This window comes from Stenella coeruleoalba (assembly GCF_951394435.1).
Source record: "Stenella coeruleoalba genome assembly, chromosome: 1".
NCBI lineage: Eukaryota > Metazoa > Chordata > Mammalia > Artiodactyla > Delphinidae > Stenella > Stenella coeruleoalba.
Genome location: NC_137169.1, coordinates 112,732,823 through 112,759,157, shown reverse-complemented (window position 1 = coordinate 112,759,157; position 26,335 = coordinate 112,732,823). Strand labels below are relative to the sequence as shown.

The window sequence follows — 26,335 nt, the reverse complement described above, 5'->3', positions numbered from 1 at the left end:
ACACACTCACAATTTATGAAACAGCCAAATGAGGGCTATCCTCAGGAAGGCAGTGCCCAAGTGCCCTAGTCCACCTTGCTGCCTTTCAGATTCTGGAGTTTTCTTTGGGAAATGTCTTCAAAACCAGTTCAAGAAGGGCATGTGGATTGAGCACCTACTGAGTTCCAGATGCTTTACATATATTATCTAATTTAATCCTGTCCATCCTATGATGTATTTTTATCCTCATGTTAGAGATGAGAAATTGAGTAGCAGAGAGAAGTCAAGTAATTTTCCTAAGATAATATAGCTATGAAATGGTAGAGCCAATGATGGTTGATATTGGGTTGGCCTGACCCAGTAGCAATACTCTCGTGTGACAGATGCTGCTACTTGTCCCTCGAAATCCATTCTTCTCTATTTAAAGGCAATGTTATATTGGTTTTTGTTACAGTCAGTGAATCTGCATCCCAGTCAAGACATCTTGAATGCCTGACAAGATAATAAGCTCCATTTAGATAAGGAAGATTAACAGCTGTGTCCCCTGCACCTAGTTCTGTGCCTGGAACATAGTAGGTCCTCTACAAATATGTTAATGCATCCTCAAAATTTCATTGTGAAGTAATTCACAGTACAGTACATGCTCTTATCTGACATGACTGGGAGTAGATGATCTTATTTCAACTTAAAACAAAAAATACAGGGAATTCACCAGCGGTCCAGTGGTTAGGACTCCACGCTTTCCCTGCCGAGGGCCAGGGTTCAATCCCTGGTGGGGGAACTAAGATCCCACAAGCCGCATGGCATGGCCAAAAAAACCCATTCATTTGCCATCTGTCAAAGTGTGACCAGGGTCTTGTCTCTGAGGATAGGGCCAAAGATCGTAGTTCTCCATCTTCTTTATCTCATAAACTTCACCACTTACATATCACCTGCAATTTGCAGTCTGTGTCCTTAAGGTGGAAAAAAATTTATTGTATATTTGAAGCAAACTGAGTGCAAAATTCATCTAGATTTTTATGATTTTCCCCCAATTTGTAATAGTCTCTCTGCTTACATCTAATTCAACAGCAGTTTTTAAGGTGAGTCACCTGAATCACGTCTTCTAAGGATTCAATTTAGTTTTCATAGAAACTGCTTATTTTCACACTTAGTTTATCAATTTAATTAAATTACATATTACAATAACACAACTGGAATAAACACATTTGATATCAAACACAACCAACTCGGTAAGCAATGGCTTAACTGGGGGAGTAGAACTGACTGCACAGCATTCTAGAAGCTTCTCACTGCCAGGTTTGAATCGCAGCTTCACTTACTAGTTGTGTGACCTGGGTGGCAAACCAGTTAACTTTTGTGCCTTGTTTTCCTCATCTGTGAAAGGGAATTCATCTGCTGTGAGGATTAAAGGAGAAGACACTTGTGAAGCACTTGGAACAGTGTGTGGCATGTGCTAAGTGATCAGTGTTACATAATACTGTTGTTGCAGCTGCTGGCAGCAGTTTTGCTACAGGCCTGAGGGGCCTGTATCCAGGATCTGCTATGTTTCTTGGAGGAAGAGGAATGCATCCATTGGTTGGTTAAGGCGTATCTTCTGTAGCATTAGATCGCCATTTCTCATGTGAGAAAATGGAGTCAGTGACTCCAAAGCCTCTTAACCAAGATGTCATGGTTTTAAGAACTGGCAGGGGCCTTAGCAATTGTGAGGTTTGAATCCAGAAGGAAAGGGGGGAAATTCACCATCCGTTTTCCATTTTTCTTTTGCTTATTGAGTCCAAAAATCCCAACGAGGAGCACACAGACCTCCTCAGTGCTGAGACTGCAAAGCCTTTGTCCAGCCTGCTCCGGATCCCACTTTCTGACATTGTATTCTGTGTCCATACAGTGCTCACTGGGAATGACTGGGAAGGGGCTCAGCCCCAGAAGCCCCTGAAGTGTGTATGTTGAGGAGGTACTGCAGGGGCCATGCTGTGGCCAGCAGGGGAGGGTCACATGATCATGCAGAAGCCAGACTCAGTGGATCTCCTCTGAGGGTTCCTGCTGGGGGGTTCCCTGGGCTGTTTGGATGACCTGAAGGAGGCAGAGAGGGGCTTGCCAATGGGAGTAACTAGGGAGCAAACAGAAGGCAGCTCGCCCTGGCTCCCCTGTTTCTGTTACCCTCTCTGACCCTTACCTCTGCTCGCAGGCTCCAGGGCAGGAGGGAGTAGGCTTAAGCCGCCTGTCCCCCAGTTCAGCAGGACTCTCCCTTTCGCTGAGGGCTGCACTCAGGCTATGCAGGAGGCAGGGGACATCCTGGGCCTCCAGAGCCGGGTGAGGGTTGTTCCGATTGCTAAAGGGCAAAGACAAAGAGGCTCAAAGCACCATATCCCTGAGCACCAGACCACATCTTCCCCCAACTTCATGTTCCATTAAAGTCATCCAAAGCCACACCCTCTCCTACTTCTTTTATCCATTCTCCAGGCCTCTTCCCTTCCCGCAGGGACCCACCTCTTGCTGTGGGGGCCGTTGGTGACCAGAAGGCCAGGATTCTCCATTCTGAGGGGGCCTTGGCCTCCAAATGAGAGATTGGCCCTGGGTCTTGGACCTGAATGGAGAGGACCAAACACATTCATCACAGGCCTCTCTGCACCAAGAACCATCATGGTGGGAACGAGACATCTTTGGGAGAAGAACAAGGAGGGTGGGTATCAGGGGATGTATTGGTCACTGTACACAGAGGAGACACCTGTACAGGGCAGGTGCTTGGCAAACCTGGGCCGACTAAAGTTGGGGATGATTCACCAGTGTCACTGATGCCTGGAAGAAAACACACTGAAAAGAAGACATCAGTGAATTCAAGTCACCAAGTAGCAAGGAACTCTGTCCTCAGAGTGCCAAGACTTTGGGGGAAGAGACTAGTAAACAGTAAGCTAAGGTAAGAAAGGCATCCAGTGCCTGGCATGTAGTAGGTGTGAAAGCCTTGGTGCCCCAAGATACAATGTTCTAGATGTTAGGGAAGCCTCGGAAGCAGGGAGGAAGAGGCGATTCAGGAAAGGGTTTAGGGGAAATGGGCCAGGGCCTTGAGAGACAAGCAGAAAGTGGGGAGGGCTGGTCCTGGGGTTGGGAATATAATGTGTGTGGGGTGCGGCCTCAGTATCAGACCTGAGGCAGGGAAGTGACAGAGTGGGGCGTGGGGATAAAGGAAATGAGAGTCTCCCATTTGGGGGAAGGCGATGCACAGCTGGAAACAGCCTACTTAGACTCACGCTCCAGTCTTGGTGTCCAAGCCGTCGTGAGAACATTCGCCGACTCTTCCTCTTTCCCCTTGTGGCCCTCCTCTAACTCATCTTCCCACCTATCGGAAAATCTGTAGGGGCAGGGAACAGGGGGCAGAGTGGCACTCCGGCCAGATCCCCCCCTCCCCAGATCCCACCGGCCACGGCCAGGCTATGACACCTCCCAACACCCTCCAGAGGCCATACCCACACCTGAAGCTCTGTTCCTGCCTGCCCTACTCACTCACCTGTGCCGCACTCCTGCTGTGCCTTTTCCCACCCTGGCTGGGGTCCCCACCACGGGGCAGGCCCCACCTGGAGCCTGGGGCCCCCCTGGAGCTGAGGTCTGGGAATGAAGGAGAGTAAAGGGAATCAGTTTGAGAAAAATGGCCACCCCAGCAGTGGTTGTGGTGTGCATGTATGTTCTCTCCACACACAATGGCCCCAGAGGGACAGAGAAGTGCTAGAGACTGCTGGGCTGTGCCTTGTGTCTGAGGATGAAATTACAGGGCAAGGCCCTTTGTTGTGTTAAGGTCCCTGCTAGTAACTCTCAAGTTAGAACTCGGGCTCATGGACTGTCAGAACTGGCCAGAGCTTAATGACCACCTCATCCTGCCTGGGGCCTCCGGGACAAAGTCACACAAAGTCGGTGGCCAACTTCAGATGGAACCCAGGTCTTCTGACCCCCAATCCAGTCCTCTGCTTATACTAGGCTAATTTAATTTTACTTGCAAATTATAAATATGGTGTCCTAGTCTTTCAAATAAGACAGAACATAAAACCTAGTAAATAAATATAACAAATAGTAAAGTATAATTTCAATTCCTGGCGTAGGAGGTTGCCTGAGAAATCTCAGAGTGTGAGGGAGGAGGCAGCTGGAGAGACGCTGACCTGTTGAGAAAGGCTGGGAGGTAGCGAGAGGGGGAGGAGGGGTCAGAGAAGGAGGGGCACGGCTAGAGACCCACAGAGAAATGCCCCCCAGCGAAGGAGGGAGGGGAGAGAGGAACGTCCTTGGAGCACTACTGCCATCGTGTGGCCCTTTGGGGAACTGCAGCCAAGGACAAACCCTTCCACCTGCTCACAGATTTTTTGCTCAGTATCTTTGAAGGCACACCTTGGCTTTTACCCACTGAGCTAGTTACCACTCAGCCAAGGCCCTGGCACAGCCCTAGTGTTGGAGACGTGCCACAATCCCCCGCCCACCTCCCCATCCCCAGGTGGCCTCTGGAAAGTGATATATGTCCCATATGCAGGCCCCAGGGCAGATGAACACAGATGAGCAGTCAAGTGCAGCAGCAGCCCTGAGGACATCAGCTCTGCTCACCACCACCCCTTTCTCTGGGTAACCTCTCCCCACCCCCCGCTCCTTGTCTCAGGTGTCATCTCACCAGGGTGTGGGTTGGGAGCAGCCCACCCCGGGCCAAGTGGGTCCTTATGGCGTCTGTCAGCTTGGCCACCAGCCGCTCTCGCACAGAATCTGGCTCCTTCTGGGGAGAGAGTGGATAATGGAGTAATGGAGGAAGCCTGGGCTTTGTGGTCCTCTGGGGATCGGGGAAGAAAGAAACAGGGAAGGGGGAGGGAAGGGGACTTGGTCTCCCCTCTTTTCTAGCCCATCCCCATGCCTTTGCCAGGGTCCTGCCACCGCCTGCCCAGAATTGTGGACAGAGATGGACTCTTCCTCTCAAGAGTGTCCCAGGACCTAACACACGATGTGCTCAATGCACGTTGGACGAGTGAATGAATGGTGGGGAGAAGGCAGGAATATCAGCCAGAGAAAGGATAGCAGGAGAGCAGCTGGAGGGATATTGGGGAAGAGTTAGATTCTGGGATGGAGGGTCTCACCTGACACCGGGCCAGCGCTTCCTTATAGTACTTCAAAGCCTGGTCATGCTGCCCCAGTCTGGCTGCAGCAGCCCCCAGACCCTCACAGGCCTGCCATTGCCCCTTCACGTCCCCTGGGGAAGACAGCCTGAGAGGTCCTCCCACAGCTCCCTACACCTCCAGAGGTACTCCCCACCCCCAGTCCCCCTATCTGCCTCCCCACCAGCCCCAAGGATTCTCAGCCTTTGTCCCACCCCAAGCCACCTGCAAACCCCCTCACCCTCACCAGTGTCCCGGGCAGCCTGCAGAGCATGTAGATAGTTGTCTCTGGCAGCCTTGTGGTCTCCCAGCTGGCTCAGTGCAAATGCCAGGCTTCCAAAGCTCCGGCCCTGCTCCCACCGCTGCCCCACAGAGCCTGGTGATAGAGCCCGCCCCATATGAAGAGAGGACTTTGGCTGCTGGGGCATCAGGACCCCACCCCCAAAGACAAAGGGAGGGTTGCCAGGAGTCCTTGTGCTCAACCCTGGCACACCTCCAGATGCACCACAGAGGCCTGAACGCTTGAAACCCAGCCTCTCCTCAGTCCTGAGCTTTGGCCTGAATGCCTCCCCCATGCTAGTTTGAGCCACGTATAAATCCAGGGCGTCAGGCAAGGCATGTATTAACAGCTCCGTTTTTATACACGTAGAACCTGAAGCTCAGAAAGCAAAAATGACTCGCTAAACGTCACACAATCATTTAGAGCAAGCACTGGCTCCACTTCAGGCCTCCTCTACCAGCCAGGGCTCTTCCCTCTGCCCATTGCTGCCTTCCCAACCCCAGGCCTCAGCCTCTGGGCCCATGACCCTCTGTCCTGTCTGGCTATCCCATCTCCTGCACCCCCTGCACACCCTCACTCCCCTGTTCTGGACTTCCCAGTCCCATAATTAGTTCTAAACGTCCATCTACTCTTCAGCCTCCGGGCCCCAGCTGGAACCCCTTCTTAGTCCCTTGGCCCCAATCCCATTCCCCAGCCCCTGGTACCCACCGTGTGTGTCGGCAGCCTTCTGGTGAAACTCCCGGGCTTCCTGATAGTTGCCGAGGGCATTGTGGGCCATCCCAAGGTTTCTTAGCACAGTGGCCTCCTCTCCTGGCCCCCGGCACAGGGGCAGGGCTTGCTGGAAGGCCTCTGCTGCTAGCGGGAACAGCTGGAGCTGGGAATAGCCCACGCCTAGGTCGTTATAGAGTTGCCCTAGAGGGCATGGCCACGGTCAGTGGTAGCCAGGTCAGATGCAGCTGAAGCTGTACCGCTGCAGCCTCTGCCCCACTCTCCCAGGGTTCCCCCAGTCCTCAGAATTGCCTCTGCTTCCACCCCACTTCTCAGAGTATCACCAAGTCTTAATCTCCCCAGATCCCGCACCTTCTCTGCCCAAAGGCCTCACCCAGCAGTCCTCGCTCAGTGCTCCTCTCAGCAAGCCTCCGGCTCTCCTCCAGCACCTGCAGCACATCACCCACCCCATGCTGCCCGCTCTTCAGCATACAGCCCGCTGCAGCCCCCAGTGTCAGGGCTGCAGCCCTGGGTTGCCCTGCTTGGGCGTAGGCCCGGCTCGCTTCCTGCAGGCAGTGGGCTGCTAGCTCAGGCTGTCCCAGAGCCTGGTAGCAGGCTCCCATTTTTGCCTGGGCTTGCCCCTGGTCACCTAGTGGCTGGTAGTGGCCCAGGGCCTTGTGATACCAGGCCAAAGCCTGAGGCAGGTCGCCCAGGGCGTGGTAAGCCAAAGCCACGTTGAAACACTGGTCGCCATGACACCCGCCCTGGGCTGTCTCTTGAGGTTGAGCTCGTAGGAGCAGCTCAAGCCCTCTGGCTGGGTCCCCAGTCTCCACGTAGGCAGCCCCCAGGTTGAAGGCACAGGCCCGGAGAACAGGGGTGTCCCTGGTTTGTGGTGACTTGGAAGCCAGGAGGAAGGCCCTCTGGAAGCTGGTCAAGGCCTCATGATTCTGACCAGCCAGTAGGGCCCTGTGGCCAGCCCTGGTGAGGGCTTGGATTCTGGCCTCTTGCAGTGGCCACTTTCTTTTCTTCTTTTTCTTCTTGGAGCTTGAAGGCGAGGGCGAGGGCTCTTGCAGGGTATCCTCAGTGTTGAGGGAAGACATAGTGCTGACGATAGGGAGCAGAGGGGTCAGTATGTCATCCTTGGCTTCCTCCAAAGCACTATCCCTCTAGGCAATTCAGCTCTACCTCTGCCCTGGTGTGACCCTCAGGGTGTCAAGGATTTCTCTCTGACATCTCACTTTGCTTCATCTAACCCGGTGAACACCATATTAACTCTCACTCTAATGTCCAGACTGGTTTTTCGTCCTCCAAGACTCACTTCAAGCTTCCTTCAGAAAGCCCCTCCCCTCAACCAACTGGGTCCCTCTTCTGTACCCCCATAGTACCTTATGTCCTTTATGGCATTTATCACACTGGGTTTAGGGTTATTGACTTTCTTGTCTATCTCCCCTACTAGATTTGGAGCAACTTGAAGGGTCTGGCACATAGATTCTCAATATATGCTTATTGAATGAGATGAAAAAGTTTTATAGATCATTAGATTATTATTATATATAGAGATTTTACCACAATAAAAAAGGTTTATTGAATGAATAAATGAATGGATGAACGAACAGAGCACACACGGGGCCTCTTCTCCACCATCTCCTTCACCCTGTGCCTCCAAAGACACCCACTCATATCTAGGTTCTCCTGCTGTCTAATCTCAAGGTATAGTTCAAGTCAGCTCACCAAACAGTGAGCTCCTGCTGTGTGCCGGGAGGGAGCCACACAAGGCACTGGTGCCACAAAGCGGCATAGGCCATGGAATTGGCAAGGAGCCAACGTCCAGGGGCAGGGCTACTGTCTGTCCATTTACTGCTTACTCCCTATCTCGAGGGGAACCTCTTTCTCCCCTACCTCCTTGGCTTTCTGTCTGCTTACTAGTTTCAGTCCCCCAACATCCTGCTTTGGTCTCCAGGGCACTCTTAAACCCAAATACATTTCTCTCATCAGCATGTGTTTCCCATTAGTATCTCTCCCCCAAAAAGGCAAAGTCTTTTCATGAACTCTCCTCCCAAGAGACAGGAAAAGGAGTGGAAAAGATCCAGTAGCTGAGCTCTCAGCCCCTCCCATTTGCTTCTTCTTCTCCCCTTTTTTTTTTCTTTAGGAGAAACAGGCAGAGGTGATACATATTCTTTTCAAAGAAACTCCCCCTGTTCCTAAGAACAGCCAGGAATCCTGTCTCTTTGAGCATTCCTGAGGCATTCCCGGCTGCCCCCACAAGGTCTTGGGGCCCCAGACACAAAACGCCTTACCTCCCTCGATCTCCTCTGTAGCTGGCTTTCTGGAATGGTCCCTCAGGCTAGGGTTACCTCCCTTATCTCTTAGCTCAGAGCCCCTGGGGTTCCTAGACAACCAGGTACCGCCCTCCACTCCTAGGGAATTCTTTGATTGACAGCTCAAATGCCCTATCTTAGTGCTGAACCCTGCTGGTGCTTGGGCACAGATACCTGAATTCCATTGCCCTTCCTGCCCCACCTCTCCCCACCCTTGCAGACACACGCATCAATCCTTCACTTCAGGCAAGAATCAAAGCATCAAGGGCTTCTTACTAGTCACAGCTTCAAAGATCGTCTATCCCATTCCCTCATTTCACAGAGGAAGGGACCTCAGAAGAGCAGATGTAACTTGCCTGAGGTCACAGAGCACTCATGTAGCTAGGATTAGAGCCCAGGTTTTCTGATTCTGGGCTAATTAGCCTAAGGTCCCTTCCACTAACCGTAATTGCGAGCTTTAATGAGGCTTGGGTTGTCCCAGAAGTGAACCCTTTCACACATACACACACGAACACACACGCACTCTTATACACTGTGCTTCTGTGTGGTAGTTTCACATTTGGAAACAGGGTGAAAGGTTGATGGTCAGGAAGGGCCTGGAGATCAGAAGAGCCTCTCTGCTCCCCGGAACTCCTTTTTCCAGCTCCACTGATCTGCAACCTCCAGGTTCTGCTTAATGAGAGGACAGCAGGCCCCAGGACAACAGGCACCTACTGCCCTAACTCACCAAGGGTGGCCTGCATCAGAAAGCAAATGTCCTCATTTATCTGGGAGAAAGGCCTCTTTTAAGTAGAGGCCATGGCCAGAAACAAAATTATAAGGAAGTACTTGGGCTCACCTGCATTTGCCAGGCAGCCTCTGCTGAGTGCCTGCTGCGTGCAGGCCTGGTGCTGCGTGCCACAGATGGTGCCCACGCCCGAGGCCGGCTCTCCTAGCAGCCTGCGGCTTCTGCCCATGGGCTGGGCCTTCAGGATGCTACCACAGCATAGCCAGAACCAAATATGCAGCTCAGTCTGTTGTTCACTGAGTAGCCTCTCTTAAGGGGAAAGGAGGATTTGGGGAGGGAGCAGGGACTGAAACCGTTCTCACCAAGGTTCCAATGACCTCTCAATGATCTAGTGATCATTTCTGAATCATTTTTCTTGTTTGATTCCCTGCTGTATCTGATATATCCTTGCAACTCTCTCCTCACTTGGTTCCATGACCCACTGTGTCCTGGCTGTCCTTCTCCTGTGCTGACAACTCCTTCTCCATCTCCTTTGCTTGCCCTCTGTCCACCTCTTAAATGCTAGTGTTCCCCAACACTCTGCCCTTTGCTCATTTCTTATTTTACAAGCTCTTCCTCAAAAACTTCATCCAGTCCTTTGAATTTTTTTTTAATTGAGTATCGTTGATTTACAATATTGTGTTAGTTTCAGGTGTACAGCATAGTGATGCAGTGCTTTTGCAGATTATATCCTATTACAGGTTATTACAAGATATTGGGTATAATTCCCTGCGCTATACAGTAAATCCTCATTGCTTCTCTATTTTATGTAGTTTGTTCATCTCATACCCCTAATTTGTCCCTCTCTGCCTCCCTCTCCCCTTTGGTAACCACAAGTTTGTTTTCTATGTCTGTGAGTCTGTTTCTGTTTTGTATATACATTCAGTTGTATTATTTTTTAGATTCCACGTATAAGTGATACCATATAGTATTTGCCTTTCTCTGTCTGGTTTCACTAAGCATAATATTCTCTAGGTCCATCCACATTGCTACAAATGGCAATATTTTATTCCTTTTTATGGCTAATATTCCATTATATATATATATATATATATATAGTAGGCCCTCAAGTTAAAGGGACCAAAGAACACTATAGGAAGAGTGTGTGTGGGGGGTTAATGGGGATACCAGGGGAAAATGATAGAGGCAGGGGTAGGCGCAGGGACTACTTCAAATAAGACGGTTTAACAGCGAAGGAGCCCTGGAGAAATAGCGACCCAAAATACCACAGGAACGGGAGCTCCCCTCCGGGAGCGCCCCTCCCCGTCTTGGACAGTACCCTTCGTCCCATCTGGCGGCGCACCTCCCAAGCCTGGAACTACAAATCCCAGAGGCCCCTGCGGCACAGACAGGACGTGTCCTGTCTGCCTGTGGCTATGATGAGGGGCGGTGGCCGGGCGGCGGGAGATTCAAACCTGGAAGAAGGAGAAACATGGAGGGGAGAGGAACGGGCCCGTCCCGGGCGACCTGTGAGTGCCAGAAGGGGCCGAGAAGGGTCCGGCAGTGATGCCACTGGTCGGGGACTCGGGGGTCCTGGGAGAGGTTGGGGCTGGGGTTGGGCGCAGGGCCAACCAAGCAAGGGGCGGCCGAACTGTGCTCAGTGGGGAGGGAGCATTCGGTCCGGACTCCTGCGGGCGGGAGTAAACCTGTGAGCTGCGAAACGCTCCGACTTCTGTGTCGCGCTTCAAAGCTTACAAAGAGTTTTCTCACTTATTCCCAAATTCTGAGGCTCCTGGGCTGGGAGAATGTAGGTGGTCTGGATGGCCCCTTAAAAATTCGGCAGTTACTCTTGGCTACCATACTTGCTAAGCGCTACCGGGGGACGGGACGCCTAAAAAGGCCTGCGGGGGCTTCCTTGACTTTTTGATGCTTCTTTGAGACAATGCCTCTCAAACTTTACGGTGTCGGAATTACCCGGGGAGCTAATTTAAAATGCAGATTCCTGAATCCTATCCCAGAGCTTTAGCAACTATAGGTCTCGACTTGGGCCCATAATCTGCATTTATAACAAGCACCGCTGTGCTTCTTCCGTCACCCCACATAATTGTGATGCGGGTAGTCCAAGTACCACACTTTCAAAAACACTGCTTTAGAAAGAGAGACTGGGGTCCGAAAAATGGGACCGCGGAAAGGTTTCCATCTGACCTTCTGAAAGAAAAGCAAAATCTACTCCTTTCCCTTGCTCTCCATTAGGATTCAAAAAGCGAAGTCCACGTCCACCTATCTGTTGAAGGAAAGCTAGTTCCAGATCTGAAAAGGACAGGAAAACTGATTTTTTTTTTTAAGACTCTGTGTGTATGTACAAAGTCCCGCCCATCTCTCACAGTCCTCAATTCATAACTCTGAAGTGATGTCACTCACTTACTGGTTTATTTTCCATGCTTAGCAACCAAAACTTGTTTCTTGTACACCCCCCTCAGAAGAACTGATGGATTTCCTGCGATTGGCCAGTGCTTTCCAATTTGAACATGGAGGGGTGTGTGTGTGTGTTTGTGTGTGTGTTTTAACTTGCTTAACTGACAATTCAAAGAAGCCCTGCCCCTGCCCCAATCATATTGCAGGATATGCAACATAATGAAAAGAGAGAAAGAGTTGGAACAACATTAAGTGCTGAGTCAAAGACATTTGCTAAGCTCTGTCTCTGTTTTCAAGCTCTCTGACTTTATTTTCTTGGTGTATGTGTGTAGCTTTCTCTCATTTTGTCGGCTTTTGTATTGTCTTCCCTAAGGAGACTAGAGAGATAAGGGAGAAGGAGGGGTAAAGGATAAAAGGAGGCTGTGGCTAAGACAGAATATGAATGCTGTCTCATTTCAGGGATTTCCTGTTCTTGAGTTTGGGAGTCAGAGATTGTCTGCATTTTATTTAGCTTGGAGACTATTTTACTCCTCAGGTGACCTATACCAAAAGGGAGAGTAAATACACCTTTGTGATCTTTTAAAATTCTCTGTCCTTCCACTTAAACCCAAGTGAGTGGCTTTTTTTCACGTGGTTCCCTCTGTTGAACTGCCTTTTCTCCCTTTCTGCCTGTTCATTCTTTAAGATTCTACTCACAGGTAGAATCCTTTGCTTCCTCTGCTGCTTCCATAGACTATTTTTATTTATTTATTGGAGTATAATTGCTTTACAATGTTGTGTTAGTTTCTGCTGTACGATGAAATGAATCAGCTATATGTATACCTATATCCCCTCCCTCTTGGACCTCCCCCCGCCCCCGACATCCCACCCATCTAGGTCATCACAGAGCACCGAGCTGAGCTTCCTGTGCTTTATACCTTGTCCCCACTAGCTATCTATTTTACACATGGTAGTGTATATATGTCCATCGTACTCTCCCAGTTTGTCCCACCTTCCCCTTCCCGCCCTGTGTCCACATGTCCGTTCTCTATGTCTACGTCCATAGACTATTCATGAGCTATGATCGCACTTCTCACATCAGGTTGAAGTTTTTTACTTACATGTTTTTCTCTTCTAATAATAATCTTTGTACTTCTTGAGAGTAGGGGTCCACTAGTCCAGTGCCTGACATATAGGAGGTATTGAATGAATGAATGGCTGCTGAATGATGAGTTCTAGTTAGTCCTGTTAACCTAGCCTCTGGGAGAGTACCTGAGGAGGATGACACAAGTACAGTTCTTGGAGAACTCAGAATCTAATTAGGGATAAAATGAGGAGCTAAGTTCCCAGCCAAGGAGGGATCTGGACATTCCTACTAGGAGGTACTGAGGGAAGCGCAGTGAAGTAGGTTTTGGAAGGGGGGCGGTCAGGAAGATGACTAGAGGGGAAAGGGAAGGAATGCCTCCAATACAGGAAGGATCCCCTCTTAAAGGGTGGGGAGGCCTCCCTTTAACAGGGTGCTGACTAGGAAAGCTTTACTGGATGGGAGAGAAGATTGGAGCCAGTGTCCTGGGACTAGGGGGACAGACATGTGGGAGATGCCTCCGGTTTCCGAGCAGAGTTGCCTTAGAAAGTCTGTTAAGAAGAAGCTTGCTACAGCCCTCTGTCTAATGCTCTCCTCCTTGGTTCCTCAGATGAACGCCTCACAGCTGAGGAAATGGATGAGCAGAGGCGGCAGAACGTCGCCTATGAGTACCTGTGCCGGCTGGAGGAAGCCAAGCGGTGAGCAGAGCGACCGCCTCTTTCTGGTCTCCCTTTCCCACCCTGCCCACCCCAGGCACCTGCCCCCAAAGCAAATACAAAAAGACAAGAGTCCATTCTATGGGAAAGGGAAAGTTGAAATAGCATCTTTTTTTTTCTTTCTTTCAGACTATTTTTTAGAGCAGTTTTAGGTTCGCAGCAAAATTAAGAGAAAGATACAGGGATTTTCCGCATGCTTCCTCCCCACAAACATACATAGCCTCCCCCATTATCAACAGCCCCCACAAGAGTGGTATGTTTGTTACAATTGGTGAACCTACTTGGACACATAATCCTCCAAAATCCATAGTTTGCCTTAGAGTTCACTCTTCATGTTGTAGACTGTAGTCTATGAGTTTGGACGAATGTATAATGACATAGCCATCCATCATTATAGTATCATAGAGTAGTTTCACTACCCTAAAAAGTCTCTGTTTCATTTATTCATTCCCTCTGCCGCACCCCCACCCCCACCCCCAACTCCTGGCAACCACTCATCTTTTTACTGTCTCCATAGTTTTGCCTTTTCCAGAATTTCACATACCTGGAATAATACAATATGTAGGCTTTTCAGATGGGCTTCTTTTACTTAGTAATATGCATTTAAATTTTCTCCATGTCTTTTCATTGCTTCCTAGCTCATTTTTTACTAGTGCTGAATAATATTCCATTGTCTAGATGTACCACAGTTTATTAATCCATTCACCTATTGAGGATCATCTTGGTTGCTTCCAAGTTTGGGCAGTTATGAATAGAGCTGCTATAAACATCCTTGTGCAGGTTTTTATGTAGATGTAAGTTTTCTACTCCTTTGGCTAAATACCAAAGAGCACAACTGCTGGATCATATGGCAAGAGTATGTTTAGTTTTGTAAGAAACCACCAAACGGCTTTCCAAAGTGGCTGTACAATTTTGCATTCCCACCAGCAACGAATGAGAATTCCTGTTGCTCCACATCCTCAGCAGCATTTGGTGTTATCGGTGTTCCAGATTTTGACAATTCTAATAGGTGTATATTGGTATCTCACCATTGTTTTAATTCACATTTCCCTGATGACATATGATGTGAAGCATCTTTTCAGATGCTTATTTGCCATCTGTATATCTTCTTTGTATATCTTTCTTTGGTGAGGTGTCTGTTAAGGTCTTTGTCCCATTTTTTAATCAGACTGTTTTCTTACTGTTGAGTTTTAAGAGTTCTTTGGATATCTTGGGTAACAATCTTTTATCAGATGTGTCTTTTTTTTTTTTTTTTTTTTTTTGCGGTACGCGGGCCTCTCACTGTTGTGGCCTCTCCCGTTGCAGAGCACAGGCTCTGGATGCGCAGGCTCAGCGGCCATGGCTCGCGGGCCCAGCCGCTCCGCGGCATGTGGGATCTTCCCAGACCAGGGCACGAACCCGTGTCCCCTGCGTCGGCAGGCGGACTCTCAACCACTGCGCCACCAGGGAAGCCCAGATGTGTCTTTTTTTAAATAATTATTTTATTTTATTTTATTTATTTATTTTTGGCCATGCCATGTGGCTTGCGGGATCTTAGTTCTCTGACCGGGGATTGAACCTGGTCCCTGGCAGTGAAAGTGCCGAGTCCTAACCACTGGACCGTCAGGGAATTCCCTCAGATGTGTATTTTGCAAATATTTTCTTTTGCAAATATGTTCGCCCAGTCTGTGGCTTGTCTTATTATTTTCTTGACATTGCCTTTTGTAGAGCAGAAGTTTTAATTTTAGTGAAATCTAGCTTATTAATTATTTCTTTCAAGGATTGTGCCTTTGGTGTTGTATCTAAAAAGTCATTGCCATACCCAAGGTCATCTAGGTTTCCCCGTTGCCTTCTAGGAGTTTTACAGTTTTGCGTTTTACTTGGAAGTTGATGCTCCATTTTGAGTTGATTTTTATGAAGGGTGTAAGGTCTAGGTCTAGGTTCATTTTTTGCATGTCGATGTCTAGTTATTCCAGCACCATTTGCTGAGGAGACTATCTTTGCTCCATTGTACTGCCTTTGCTCCTTTGTCAAAGATCAATTGACTATATTTATATGGGTCTCTGTTCTGTTCCACTGATCTATTTGCCTATTCTTTCACCAGTACCACACTGTCTTGATTACTGTGGCTAAGTCAGGTAGTGTTAGCGTACCAGCTTTGCTCTTCTCCTTCAATATCATGTTGGCTACTCTGGGTATTTTGTCTCTCCATGTAAATTTTAAGAGTCCCATGCTCCACCGACTGAATTAGCTGGGTGTGCCTCCATGTAAACTTTATTTTTATTTATTATTATTATTTTTTTAATTTATTTTTGGCTGAGTTGGGTTTTCGTTGCTCTGCGCAGGCTCTCTCTAGTTGCAGCGAGCGGGAGCCACTCTTCACCGTGGTGCGCGGGCTTCTCATTGCGGTGGCCTCCCCCGTTGCAGAGCACGGGCTCCAGGTGCGAGGTCTTCAGTAGTTGTGGATCGCGGACTCCAGAGCGCAGGCTCAGCAGCTATGGCGCACAGGCCTAGCTGCTCCGCGGCATGTGGGATCCTCCTGGACCAGGGCCCGAACCTGTGTCTTCTGCATTGGCAGGCGGATTACCAACCACTGCGCCACCAGGGAAGCCCCCATGTAAACTTTAGAATCAGTGTGTGGAGATCCACAAAACAACTTGCTGGGGTTTTGATTAGGACTGCATTGAATCTATAGCTCAGGTTGGGAAGAACTAACATTTTGACAATATTGAGTCTTCCTATCCATGAGTATGGACTATCTCTCCATTTATTTAGTTCTTTGATTTCATTCATCAGAGTTTTGTAGCTTTCCTCATGTAGATCTTGTACATATTTTGTTAGATTTATACCTAAGTATTTCATTTTGGGGAGTGCTAATGTAAATGGTATTGTGTTTAATTCAAATTCCACTTGTTTGTTGCTGGTGAATTGGAAAGCAGTTGACTTTTATTTTATTTGTTTATTTATTTATTAAATATCTTTATTGGAGTATAATTGCTTTACAATGGTGTGTTAGTTTCTGCTTTATAATATTTTATTTTATTATTTTTATATTTATTTAATTTATTTATTTGGTGGCACCAGGTCTTAGTTGCAGCAGGTGGGCTCCTTAGTTGCAGCTTGCAGGCTTCCTAGCTGCAGCTTGCCAGCTTCTTAGTTGTAGCACATGTGCTCCTTAGTCGTGGCCGGTGGGCTCCTTAGTTGTGGCTGGCGGGCTTCGTAGTTGTGGCTCACGGGCTCCTTAGTTGTGGCATGCATGTGGGATCTAGTTCCCTGACCAGGGATCAAACCCAGGCCCCCTGCATTGGGAGCACAGAGTCTTAACCACTGCACCACCAGGGAAGTCCCACAATTGACTTTTATATATTAACCTTGTCTTTTGCAACCTTGCTATAATCACTTATTAACGCCACAAGTTTTCTGGTATCATGCTTTCAGATTTTCTACAAAGACAGTCATGCCATCTGTGAACAAAGACATCACATCCTTTTATCCCCTTACATACTTTAATACATATCTCTATATATGGACACTTGGTTACATAACCACAATACCATTATAATACCCACCTAAGTTATCCATTAATCCTTGGATCAACACCCAGGCCATCTTCAAATTTTCCTGATTGTCTGAAAAAATCATCTATTTTTACAGTTGGCTTATTCAGTTAAGGATCTGAAAGAGTTCACATTTTACATTTGGTTGTTATGTACTACTAAGTCTTCTTTCATCTGGAACTGACATAAACAGTTCTTTATGTCATTGACTTGATGAAGAAACCGGGTCATTTGTCCTGTAGAACATCCTACATTCTGGCTTTGTCTATTCACTTCCTGTGTCCCTCAACTTGTTCTTCTGTATCCCATATTTCCTGTGAATGGATGTTGGCTCTAAAGACAGGATAAATGCTTAATTCTTTCCTTTTAATCAATAGCATATTTTTAATGTTCTCCAAAGAAAGTAGGTAGGATGGGGTAGATAGAAAACCAGGGTGTTTCTGTCAGGGAAGACATGAAGGGAGGTGTGACTGGCTCTCTCTTTGAAAACAGATCTTTCCTATAGGCCCCAATATGCAGAGAAGCCCTTATTCTCTCCCTCATACAATCATCAGCCATAATAATACTTTACATTTATATTCAAAGTGTTTTCACATTCATTACGTCATTTAATCCTGGCAGCTGCCCACTGAAGCAGGAGGTACAGGTGGTATCTTCATTTTGCAGATTATACAGCTGAGGCCCAGAGAGGTGAAGTGAGGGAGATGGCATGGAAAGCAGGTCTTCTGCTTCAAAGGGCTGTGACCTTTCTGTCCCTTTGTGCTGCTCCCCTCGCTTCAACCCTGGGGCTTCCCTACTCCCCTCATCATCATCAAAGCTGGGTTATGTGCTGTGTAGACATGACTTTTGTATACCTGGGTTCTCAGAACTTGCAGAATAAGAGAAGTGAGCAGGTACAATTTGGTTCAACAGTCAAATGCATAACCAGACTGAGTGAGAGGTTATATCATGTAACAGGTAAGAGCCTGTTTAAGCCTCACTGAAGATGGGCAGCTTCAGTATCTGTCAGGGAAGATGTATAGGGTGGGTGGGGGCTGAGGATAGGCCAATCCAGGTGTTTGCGGCAGCTTGGGAGAAGGTGGGAACAGCCAGGCAATGGGCAGAGAGAGGAGTTGGGAGTAGGGCAGGAACAGGAGGCAGGAGAGAGTGAGAGGCTGCCTAGGGGGAGAGAGGGAGGGAGGGAAGGTCTTGTGGTTGGAATGAAGTGCTGTGGCTTGCCAGAGGGGGTGAGAAGCTTCTCTCGTGCTCTCAGCTGGATGGAGGCCTGCCTGAAGGAGGAGCTTCCTTCCCCGGTGGAGCTGGAGGAGAGCCTCCGGAACGGAGTGCTGCTGGCCAAGCTGGGCCACTGTTTTGCACCCTCTGTGGTTCCCTTGAAGAAGATCTATGACGTGGAGCAGCTACGGTACCAGGTGGGGAGCAGAGGTCTCTACTTTCTACCTTCTTCCTCTCAAACTATCTGTTCTCAAAGTTGTGAGAGTGGGGTGACCATATAATTTATTGTCCAAACCTGGGTACTATTGAGGATAAAATGGGTGCTAGTAATCATTGCACTGGAACAACGGGTTTCAATTGGTGCCTTGCAGCTAGGCGGTGTGTACTATGCTTGGCAGCAAGGGGCATTTGCTAGGTGGGCTTCGAGATGCCTCTGATATGAGAACTTCCAAGCAGACTTTTCTACCCACAGTCTACACTCAGAGGCTTGTGAGCTTTGCCACCTTAAGTTACTTCCAGGACATGCTGCTCTAGTCAACCCAACCCACCTCTCCTTCCCATCCCAGCTCCGGACTCCCCTTTTCCAGGAAGCCTTACTAGGTTGCTAATCCCATCCCTGTGCCATCCTTCCCAAATGACCCACTGGGTCATCCATCCCTGGTGGTTTCTCTCTGTTTTTGTGTCTCTGTCCTGGGGGGATGGGGAATCCATAGCACAGGGTCCTCTGCCCCCACCCCTTGATCTTCAAGCTGTGGTCTGGGCTCTACCCAGAGGGAACCCTGAGAACTGTGGAAATAGATTCTCTTCTCTTTCCTTCCCTTTTAGGCAACTGGCTTGCATTTCCGTCACACAGACAACATCAACTTTTGGCTGTCTGCAGTAGCCCACATCGGTCTGCCTTCGGTAACATTGGGTCTCAGGATTGGGGTTCATCTTTGCTCTTCACCAGTACTCGCACCTCCACCACACACATGTTTTATCTCCCTGGCACTCTTTAGTGCTCATCTCCATGTGTCTTCTAAATGAACTTAATCTAAGAGTTTAAGTTCCCTGAGGCTGTATGTCTTTGAACCATGTTACTTGGTCTCTGTCTTCACTTCCTTGTGGGTAAGGGAAGTGAAGGGAGGTGAAGGCAACCTGGCCCAGGATGCATTGTTGCCATTGTTCCCATTAGTCAGTGAGGCCCCTATATAACGCAGGAGGTGGGCCTCATGTTGGCCAGCCATCTTTCCACCAGAATTGCGTAGTGTGAAGCAAGGACACACCACATCCCAAGGCGGTAGACTTGGAAGCCTAGGCCAGGACCCCAACTGGACACATGCTGCATGTCCTCTCACTCTTTGACTCTCAGTTTGTTTCTCATCTGTAAAGTGGGGATAGTAATCCCTCCCCTGTCTTCCTTATAAGGTTGTCAGGAAGATCACATGATCTGTGTGAATTCCTTTTGTGAATTATAAAGAACTATACAAATTAAGACATAAGATTCTGTAGTGTTTTTCTTCACTGTAGAAGGCAATTATAAGACAAGGAAATAACAGTTAAGACAGATGCTTTGGTGAGAGGCAGATCAATAGAGGCCATGTGTTCTCAGTGAGGCTAGAACACTTTTAAGTCTCTAGATTTGGTCTTTTCTTATGTATCTAAGGTAACCAAGAGGTATTGAGGTTAAACCTCATTACAGTCGCCAGGTGGCATGAGAAATCATGCCTGGGGTTACTCAGTTCTTAGAGGGGCCCCCACTGATCAGAGACCTTTGGCTTGAAGACAGGGGTGGCATGCCCTGACCCTTTGCAGTCCTTGGCAGTGTGTGTTTCATTAGGCCCCTTGTGGAGTCATGGCCAGCTCCCAGCATGCCACCTTTCTGGCAAGAGTCCAAGGTGAGGGGCACAGGCTGGCTGTGTCTGTAGGATGAAAAGGGGGCCTGTTTCTCCTGGAGCATGTGGCCTGCGTCCTGTAGCCTTGATAGCCTTGTCTGGCGTTTGGTTAATCTGGGGCTGTGTGTCCGTGGCTGGGTCTTGGCTTAGCATGTGTCCCCGAGGCCTTTCTTTTACACTGAGTGTGTGGATGCAGTGCTGACTGTAAAGAGTGGGGAGATTGACCCAGAAGCCCCAGGTCAGAGAAGAAACCCATTCCTCAGCCCCTCTCTCCATATCTGGTGCTGCTTCCAAGTCTTCAGTGGCAGTAATTGGCTGGTTTCCCCTCTAGACCTTCTTGCCAGAGACCACGGACATTTATGACAAGAAGAATATGCCCCGGGTGGTCTACTGCATCCATGCACTCAGGTGAGAGACCGAGACTTCTGTCATCCAAGTTCCTCTAGGTGGATGCAACCAACAGTCAACAGCAACAAACATTGCAGCAGGGAGGATGGAAGATAGACCACAGGGAACACTTCTCAGAGGGACATTTCTGATCTACATAGTTTTGTTTAGACTTATGTACATGCTGGAGGGCACATTTATGTGTGATCTGTGTGGATGAAGGGAAAGAGCAGGCAGGGAAGAGTGTTCAACTTGTGACCGGGGTGCAAGGAAGTCAGATTAGGATGCATCTGGAGTGTCACATGCCGTCAGCGTGAATGGAGAAGGCTATTTAGTCCTACTTGCAGCCGGCCATCAGCAACCAGTTGGCTAAAGCATAGAAAGTAATTGACCAGTTCCTATGTCCATCGTGTCATCTCTTCCTGACTTCATTTCCCACATCCTTTGAGGACTCTGTGCCTTAGCTTAGTGGGTCTCTGCTTGCTATGCCCTTTCCATCCTCCATCTCCATCCAGTGACCTGCCACTGAAATGTGTCCTTCTCTGTGAAGCCTTCGCAATCCCTCCAGAGCTCCTACAGCATCTTATTTTTCTGCTATGGCATTGCCTTGTGCTGACTTACAATAACCTCTCTCCCTGTGAATGGGGGATGACTTGTGGGCAGGTGCTGTATGGTCTTCATCTCCAAGTCCCCATAGTATCTCCTGCAAACCTATTATAGTCAGCATGTGAAAATGAATAGACCCCAATGCCTTCCATTGTTTCCTAGTCTCTTCCTCTTCCGGCTGGGATTGGCCCCTCAGATACATGATCTATATGGGAAAGTGAAATTCACAGGTAAGCCCAGCTCCTTCCCCAGCTACCACAGTCTGGGCAGGTCTTGGGGGTTCTGGGCCTGATGAAGGGCATCTGTGCTATCATTGCAGCTGAGGAACTCAGCAACATGGCCTCTGAACTAGCTAAATATGGCCTCCAGCTGCCTGCCTTCAGCAAGATCGGGGGCATCCTGGCCAATGAACTCTCGGTGGATGAGGCTGCAGGTAGGGACCAGGCTCCCCTGCTGGGGTAGCTCAGTGAGTATGGGAGGACTCTGAACCTTATAGCCCCTGCATAAATCCTGGATACTTCTCATCATAGGCAGGGCCAACAGCCTACCTGGCTTGTCTGGCCCCTGTGGATGGAAAAAGGGGATGACGTCAGAGTGGGGTCTGCAGCTGGTTACGCTGTAGCTGGACTGGGGTTTGCTCTGGCATCCTGACCTTGTCTTCATGTCCCCTCCTAGTCCATGCAGCTGTTCTTGCCATCAATGAGGCAGTGGAGCGAGGAGTGGTCAAGGACACCCTGGCTGCCTTGCAGAATCCCAGTGCTCTGCTGGGGAATCTTCGAGAGCCTCTGGCAGCCATCTACCAGGAGCTGCTGGCCCAGGCCAAGATGGAGAAGGCCGCCAATGCCAGGAACCGCGTAAGGAGCCTTGGATGGCGGGGCCGAAAAGCTGGGTGGCCTGGAAAATCTCGAGTGAAACCAGGACTCCTATTTGTCCTGTCTCCGGAATCCAAAGTTGCCTAGAGAAACTAACTTGTCAGTTATTTTTGAGAAACAGGAGAGGAACTCAGGAGAATAATGGGAATTCAAAAGAGAAGATAGGGGAAAATGTTCTCGGGCAGGGCTGAGAGACTGGAATGTAGAACTGGATGAGATTAGACTGGAGATTCCAAAGGGTAGTTCAACTTAACTGTGTCAGTGCCAGGGGATTAGATCCCACAATTTCCCCAGATTCCTTCCAACCAGACTGACCTTTGGCCTTTGGAAGACCCCCCAGAAGAAGAAATAGTTATAGACAGGGAGGGAGGGGTAAGAAAGCTTGAATTGGTTTTCCCAGGTTCCCCTCTCAATGTAGTTTTTGCAGAATGATGGAGAAAGCCAGGACATCTATGACTGCTACCTAACTCAGGCTGAAATCCAGGGCAACATCAACCGTGTCAATGGTAAGAGAGAAAGGCCAGGAGGGGTTTGAAGGGTAAGCCCCCGCCTAGGGAGTTATGGGGTTGGCTTCTCTCAGGCCAGAAGACCCATGACCTCACTTGGGCCAACACTTATTTCAAGGGAAGTTCAAAGTCAAGGCTGTGTGTGCTCTGTTTTATGTCTGTTAACGTCTGGAGAAGTGGTTGCTGTCAAGGAGGCTTCTGTTTGAATGGACATCCATAGAGTGGACAGAGGCAAAGGGGCAGGCTTTTCAGCTCTTGGTCCCGGGGGCAGTTGGTCTGGGGTCCTTCAAGAAGAGAGTTTGGAGAGTGGATGGGGGTAGGAGATCAGGGCAGGAGAGGCTGCTTGAAAGCCCAGGATGGAGCGTGCCTCTACCTTTTTAGGTCAGGATATCCTCAGGGTATGGGGTAGTGAGATGGGAAGGCTGTGAAGATCAAGCTGAAGAATTTGGGCTCGGCCCTAGGAGCCCAGGGGGCAGGGGTGAGGGTAACCCTGGGCAGGCAGGAAGAGGGCTGAACTGGGGATATTAAGGGGTGGGCTTTCTCACACTATCCATTATGGAGTCTTGGTCTTTTCAGTCCATGGGGCTCTAGAAGTTGTTGATGATGCCCTGGAAAGACAGAGCCCTGAGGCCTTGCTTGAGGCCCTTCAAGACCCTGTCCTGGCCCTGCAAGGAGTGAGGAGAGACTTTGCAGACTGGTACCTGGAACAGCTGAGCTCAGACAGAGAGCAGAAAGCACAGGTCAGGCTCTGTCTATGACCTGCTACCTCCTCTATCTGACTATAGGATGGGGGAGGGCCTCACCACTGTCAATTCTTTGTATTCAGTAAGTACTGACTATATGTTTAAATGGTTAAATTACCCCAAAGCCTAACGGCCCACGCTGATCAGCTTCTGCCTTCTGAGAATCTCTCATACTGACCGGGGGGGACCCAGGGGCAGTCCAGTAGGCAGTGATATGCTCCCCCATTGCTGAATTGAGGCCTCAAGTTAGCAATCTTATTTTCAATGCTGTTGACTTTCTCCCTGACACTATATTTGTGTTGCCTGTATTGTTATTTCAGGTGCTTGCTGGGTAAGAAAGAGCCAGAGGTTAGAGATGAGTTCTGAGGGATGGGTGGGCCAGGCTAGTCTGCCTAAAGGGGAGAGGTGGGGTTGAGGGTGGGTGACTGGGTGGACCTGGGGCTCATGCTGGCAGCTCCTGAAATATGTTCATGGTCCCAGGAGGACTCTCTTCTACTGCATCTCTTCCCTCTTCCAGGAGCTGGGCCTGGTGGAGCTTCTGGAAAAGGAGGAGGTCCAAGCTGGTGTGGCTGCAGCCAACATAAAGGGTGATCAGGAACAAGCCAGTAAGTCATCTCCAGACTGAGACCTGGTCTGGGTGTGTCACTGGCTCTTGGGAGAGCATGTAACTCCTTTGCCAGCTTCTGTGTAGAGCAAGGTAGACTGCTGCCCGATTTTCCAGCTCCCCACCTAGTGTGCCCTATTCCTGGCCGCCTGGGGGGATGCTACAGGTAAGTTCATCAAGGCCCTGGAGATAATAACAGTCAGTACTGCACCAGGCTGGACTTCTAGGACAGGCAGTTTCCTTCTAGGCACCTCCCCTGTATTTTGACCGTTTCAACTTGGTTGAGTTCCTTTGGCTTCTGAAATATAGTGATGGCCCAGATGAGAGAGAAACTCATGATCCAGCTCAGTTTCCCTTAAAAACATGATATACAAATATAATTCTTTATTAAAAGAATGTGGGTTAGCGATCGTCTCCCTCCAAGGGGCTCAATCTGGGTAGCAGGCGTGAAGAGAAATAGAGTGCCGAGGCGCCACGCAGCAGCCTGTGGACAACCACACCCGGCACGAATGCTTGCCTCCGACTGGACTTGCTCAGTCACCCTTCACCTTTGTCTGGCAGGGCTCTCTGTGGCTACCTCATGGAGCCCCCAGGCCGCTCCTGGCTAACTGCCTGCTTATCGCTCAGTTCCTTGCTGTTGCCAGAATAATCGCTCAAGCACAGATCTGATCTTAGCTTCTTTGTTGAACATCTTCAGACCGTCATGGCTCCTTCCATATTTCTCCTAGACTTTAGTCCCATCTCCTCAGCATGGTAGGTGAGACCTTCCAAATGTCTCCCCCAACCCTTCTCTTCACATCCCACCAGCCCAGTTGAGTCAGATGACCTGTTCTTCCTTGACTGCCCACAGCTTTGCCCACTGCCAGGCCTCTGGTCCTCTGGATTACAGTTCTCCCACGTTTTCACCAGTGGAAAGCAGATGAAAATATCCTGCAGAGCTGCCTCAAATGCCTCCTCCTCTGTGAAATCTTCCTACTCTCTCCCCCTAGCATCCCTCCTCCCCCACGCTGCCAGTGGATTTGCAGGGAGGGGAAGTACCTCTCACATAGCGGTGGCAGCAATGCAGTGTAGGTAATTTTGTATCCTTATTTTTCCCCAGTGGATTTTGTGCTCCTTGATGTCAATGCCCATATCTGCTTGGCATTTTATAAGCCCCAGCATTTGAAAACTAAAACTACATAGATACACCAGGGCCCCTTTTTAGCTTTCTCTCGCCCTTTGCAGCCCAAATGGCTCCACCTTGGAGCTAGTTCCCTATTCTTCTGCGCTGTCATCAAGATTTGGTCCCTGGAGCCCCTTGACTAACTTCATCTTAGTTGTGCTACATAGCCTCCTGTCAATCTTATGCTCACCACCCTAGGAATTCACCTCTGCTATGACAGCCACCTGCTGAGCTACTCAACTTCTAGGCCTGACAAATTGCTTCTTCCGGAGCCTCTTCTTAAAGCGACCCAACCCCTTTCCCTCCTGAACATTTAGAAACGCATTTTGAACCTCACAGAGGTTCAAAGCCATTTCCCCTCAGAGATCGCCAGCAGAACCTAGTTAGCCAGGAGAGTGGAAATGGCACTGGATGCCCAGCCTGTACAGCCTCTCCCTCCTCCCCTGCAGTGCTCCAGGCTGTGCAGAGGATCAACAAAGCCATCCGGAGGGGAGTGGCAGCTGACACCGTGAAGGAGCTGATGTGCCCAGAAGCCCAGCTGCCTCCGGTGTACCCCTTTGCATCAGCTGTGTACCAGCAGGAGCTGGCAGTGCTCCAGCGGCAGCAGCAGGGGGTAAGCCCTAGAAATGAGGATCCAGCTCTTGGGTTCCCAAGGAGCTGGAGGAATCAGAGCAGTCAGTCCAGAGCACCCATGAGGGCACCCTTAGATTCTGGCAAGAGATTAGGGGTGGGAGGTGGGCTACCATCCTTGCCATCCTGAGTGTATTATAATAGCAAATACCTTTGAGAAAACACTGCTTTAAACACTCATTTAATCCTAAAAGAACCCTATGAGATAAGTATTATTATTTCCATTTTAGAGATGAGGAAACAGATACAGAAGTTAAGTAACTTGCCCAAAACAGCTGTGGCTGGCAGTGCTGGGAGTGCATGCAAAGCTGAATATACTTGAAGCCTATGTTTTTAACCACTCTGCTGTCCCACCTCCCCCTGTCCATACAGCTTCTCTGACGGTGAGGTGATAGGGCCCTCCTGTAGGGATTTCCCAGCCTGTTGGAGGAGTTAGAACACACCCAAGGGCCCAGGCAGAGACACAGGGAGGAGTAGATGATGTAAATGGGAGATGACTTCACACTAGGGAAATGGAAGGGGCAGAGCTCAGGCTAAGTCTGGGAAGCCTTCTTGGAAGAGAGGAGACTCAATAAAGAATCCTGGGCTTCCCTGGTGGCGCAGTGGTTGGGAGTCCGCCTGCCGATGCAGGGGACATGTGTTCGTGCCCTGGTCCAGGAGGATCCCACATGCCGCGGAGCGGCTGGGCCCGTGAGCCATGGCCGCTGGGCCTGTGCGTCTGGAGCCTGTGCTCCGCAACGGGAGAGGCCACAAGAGTGAGAGGCCCGCGTACCGCAAAAACAAACAAACAAACAAAAAAAGAATCCTAACCATAGCAGGCACCTATAGAGCATCGACTCCAGGCACGACACTCAGGAAGCTCATGGTCTCAATGTATGAGACTATAGTACAAGGAAGCATA

General features: G+C 49.3%; 2 protein-coding genes across 2 annotated transcripts in view; one reads left to right on the top strand and one right to left on the bottom strand.

Moving 5' to 3' along the window:
- Window positions 1-1,795: 1,795 nt before the first annotated feature.
- Window positions 1,796-7,410, bottom strand: TTC24 (tetratricopeptide repeat domain 24). Its single transcript, XM_079924031.1, has 10 exons — window positions 6,479-7,410; window positions 6,085-6,288; window positions 5,344-5,472; window positions 5,079-5,191; window positions 4,625-4,723; window positions 3,485-3,582; window positions 3,228-3,328; window positions 2,470-2,566; window positions 2,156-2,311; window positions 1,796-2,052 (listed from the first exon to the last, which is right to left on the bottom strand). Exons 1-10 carry the CDS (start codon window positions 7,182-7,184, stop codon window positions 1,971-1,973), a joined length of 1,785 nt encoding a protein of 594 aa, XP_079780157.1. The 5' UTR covers window positions 7,185-7,410; the 3' UTR covers window positions 1,796-1,970.
- A 3,167-nt stretch (window positions 7,411-10,577) lies between these two features.
- Window positions 10,578-26,335, top strand: part of IQGAP3 (IQ motif containing GTPase activating protein 3) — a 39,607-nt gene continuing 23,849 nt past the window's right edge. Inside the window, exons 1-12 of the mRNA XM_079935064.1 lie at window positions 10,578-10,637; window positions 13,197-13,284; window positions 18,091-18,247; window positions 18,876-18,953; window positions 20,256-20,332; window positions 21,080-21,147; window positions 21,237-21,350; window positions 21,593-21,771; window positions 22,217-22,295; window positions 22,872-23,035; window positions 23,556-23,643; window positions 25,254-25,417. Of these exons, the coding sequence (XP_079791190.1) occupies window positions 10,601-10,637; window positions 13,197-13,284; window positions 18,091-18,247; window positions 18,876-18,953; window positions 20,256-20,332; window positions 21,080-21,147; window positions 21,237-21,350; window positions 21,593-21,771; window positions 22,217-22,295; window positions 22,872-23,035; window positions 23,556-23,643; window positions 25,254-25,417 (1,293 nt within the window). The 5' untranslated portion in view covers window positions 10,578-10,600. The remainder of the gene's footprint in view (window positions 10,638-13,196; window positions 13,285-18,090; window positions 18,248-18,875; window positions 18,954-20,255; window positions 20,333-21,079; window positions 21,148-21,236; window positions 21,351-21,592; window positions 21,772-22,216; window positions 22,296-22,871; window positions 23,036-23,555; window positions 23,644-25,253; window positions 25,418-26,335) is intronic.